The sequence below is a fragment of the Lipotes vexillifer genome, unplaced genomic scaffold (assembly GCF_000442215.2).
Source record: "Lipotes vexillifer unplaced genomic scaffold, Lipotes_vexillifer_v1.1 scaffold12, whole genome shotgun sequence".
NCBI lineage: Eukaryota > Metazoa > Chordata > Mammalia > Artiodactyla > Lipotidae > Lipotes > Lipotes vexillifer.
This window is the reverse complement of record NW_006796716.1, coordinates 3809949-3813003: the sequence shown is the minus strand read 5'-3', so window position 1 is coordinate 3813003 and position 3055 is coordinate 3809949. Positions and strand designations below refer to the sequence as shown.

At 64.3% G+C, this 3055-nt stretch overlaps 1 protein-coding gene across 1 annotated transcript in view; it reads left to right on the top strand.

Moving 5' to 3' along the window:
* The window catches only part of COL26A1 (collagen type XXVI alpha 1 chain), a 178446-nt gene that overhangs the window by 165211 nt on the left and 10180 nt on the right, over positions 1-3055 (top strand). The window contains exons 7-8 of the mRNA XM_007468820.1: positions 551-649; positions 1344-1496. Of these exons, the coding sequence (XP_007468882.1) occupies positions 551-649; positions 1344-1496 (252 nt within the window). The remainder of the gene's footprint in view (positions 1-550; positions 650-1343; positions 1497-3055) is intronic.

Sequence of the window (3055 nt, the reverse complement as noted above, 5' to 3'; positions counted from 1 at the left end):
ATTTTTGAGCATCCTCCCCAGGCCCAGGGCTTCCAGAGGGAGAGAAGGGGCCACACAGGGGGACTCTGGCCTCTCCATCTACTCTTGCCCACGCTTGGGGCCTGGAGACCCTGAAGCTGGGCAGGCATGTCCTTCAGGGCTTCCTGGGGTCTCTAAGGAGGCCTCATTGGGAAGCTCTTTACCAGAAGCCCAGCTCCTGAGCCTCAGCAAGGAGACAGCAGGACGCGGAGAGAGGATTCTGACTCATTTACAGCCTGGCTCTGCTACCTTGAGCAAAGAGCCACACCTTTCTGAGCCTCAGTTTCCCCATCTGTCGAGTGGGGACACAAGTAGCTCTTGAGATCATAGAAGTTAATAGGAACAAAAATGGTTTGCAAGCTGTAATGACTGATGTGAGCTAATGATGGTCCCTTTGCCCATTGTGGGGGGCCCCAGGTGGGCCGGATTCCTGGAGGTAGGTCTGACCGGACAGCCCAGATGGTCAAGCCTGGAGCCACGGGGGGCAGGTCAGCCCACAGTGTTCTCAGGCCTCATTTCATTCTATCCCCAGGGCCCCCGGGACAGACGGGACCACCAGGGCCTGCAGGTCCCCCAGGCTCCAAAGGTGACCGGGGCCAGGCAGGAGAGAAGGGCCCAGCGGGTCCTCCCGGTAAGGACACCCCCCCCACACGCCCCGACCCAACTCTGTCCACTGGGGGAAGGGGACTGGGGTTTCTCCCCTGTCTGAGCATGCAAGACATCCCAGACACCCTCTTTCTTGCTGGGGCTAATGACTGCCATCCTGGGGGGCTCCAGGCTCACTTCTTCCCACTGCCACCCTTACGGCAGCCTCACCCCAAGCACCTTAGGGCTCCATCTCGCCCCGGGCTGTGGGAAGAGAAGGCTTCTGGAGTTGTGGGCACAGGTGTTCTGGGGGGGGGTGGTGATCCTGGGGGCAGGGGGTTGTGCTCAGCCATGTAAACAACACGTCCAGAGACCACCCAGCTCCTCCTGGGCTCTGTCAGGGCAGGTACAGGGCTGGCCCAGGCTGGCTGCCACCCTCGGCGCCTCTTCCCCAGAGCTGAGGTCCCTGGAGCGGGCAGAGGGCATCTGGCCGGAGTCCCCACTGGTTCTGTGGTGCCTGCCTCCCTTACCTCCCATCCAGCTGCCCCGGGTCCCCTGTGCACTGGGCTGGGAAGGGGAAGTCACGTCATTAGCTCCCGGAAGAGCCCTCCAGGGTGCTCCTGGGCCTGGAGGCCACCACCGGCCCCCGCCAGCCCATCCCCTTGAGGGTCTGCTTCTCAGCTCTGTTACCTCAGCCACGAGGCCCGGCCCTCCTGTGACTCCCCTCCTCCCTACTGCAGGCCTCTTGGGGCCACCAGGGCCCCGTGGGCTTCCTGGAGAGATGGGGCGCCCCGGCCCCCCCGGCCCCCCCGGCCCAGCAGGCAGCCCAGGCCTCACTCCACACGGCCCCCAAGGCGTCCTCTACTCCCTGCAGCCGCCGACAGACAAGGACAGTGAGTGGCATGCCTGAGGGGTGGGGCGGGAGGGCGGGCCTGAGCCTGTCTTCAGGGGGACCAGCCCTCCCCAGAGGACCCCAGGAAGCGAGCGGACTGTCAGTGAGGGGAGCCTTGGCTCTGCCAAGTGGGGGGCGGGGTCGCCTGGGGGATACTGATGCAGGGTGGGGCGGCAACCCGGGCTCAGCTCCTGCCCCTGGGGTCTGACCCCCACGGGTCACTCCGCTCTCTGGCCTGGCCTCGGGTCATCCGTTACCCCATGTCCTCTCCACAAATCGCCTCACTGTAGACCACTGGACATGTGTTGATGGATCACCTACGACGTGTGGGACTCTGTTTTTACCCGCCCGCCTCGTACAGCCGTGAGCAAAACAGCCTCCTGCCTGCAGAGGCTACAGTCTAGCGCGAGAGGGCGCCTCTGAGCACACACACAGCCGCCCCAGCGCGCGGGGAGGGCGGTTCCAGGGAGGCCCCGAGGAAGGGGGTGGGGCTGGGGCCGGCAGCCCACGGCGGGCATCGTTTCGGTTAAGGGCCCTGGGGAGTGGGAAGGGTTTTAAGAAGCTGGATTGACTTGAAATTCTGAATGGGTGACAACCCAGGGACCGCTTTGTCGGCTGTCCGAGAAACCCAAGCCCCTCCTCCTGGTGCTTCTGCCCCCTCCGCCCCGCGGCAGCATAGCCCTCCCCTGAGCGTTAAGACCTGTGTCCCGCTCTGAGCCTCAGTTTCCCCATCCGTAGAGGAGGGGTGGTAATACATCCTGATGGAGTTGCTCTGGGGGTGAAAAAACACAGCCCCCAGCCATGAGGGAAGGGGCTTATTCCCAAGGGGACTGAGGGGCCTGGGCTGCCCTCAGTGGGTACAGGGGCAGGAGAAAGTGTTAACTCCCTGACGACCCAACCGCCTCACCCTCACGGTGGGCTCAGTGGTGCCCCCTAGTGGGGAGAATGGATGATGCGTGTAAAGTGACTTGGGAGTCTAAGGGCTCAGCAGCTGGCATCCCTGGGCCAGGAGAGCTGCAGCCTGCCCTGGCCTGGGTGCGATGCCCTGCACCTGGCACTGCCCGCCTGCCACGTCTAGTGCTGGGAGCCCTCCTCAGACAGGACCCTCCTTCCCCAGCCCTGGGGCCCTCGAGGGAGGGCAGCTTTCCTGGAAGACCCAGGTGTGAACGTTTGGGGACAGTGGGGGGTGCCCCAGTGGGGGCACCTGACTGGCCAGGACTGAGCACCTGTAGGAGGCCACCCGCCATGAGGCCTATGGAAGGGCTCTCCAGGCTTCCATGAGTGGAGGGAGAGGCAGAGGCAGCCACCCCCATCCAGACGTTTCCAAGCCTGGCTGTCTGGTCCTGGCTCTGAGAATAGGGCAGGGTGAAGTCACACAGGGCTCACCCTGGAGAGACCCAGGCCATTGGACAGACTCCACCCGGCTCTGGGGCCCTGATGGAGGGAGCCCAGGGCCCTGCAGCTCAGAGGGGTGGGCAAGGAGGGCTTCCTGGAGGAGGCCCCACAGGAGTGAGCTAGCCAGGTACGTCAGGATGGGTATGTGGGGTGGACCCTGGAAGA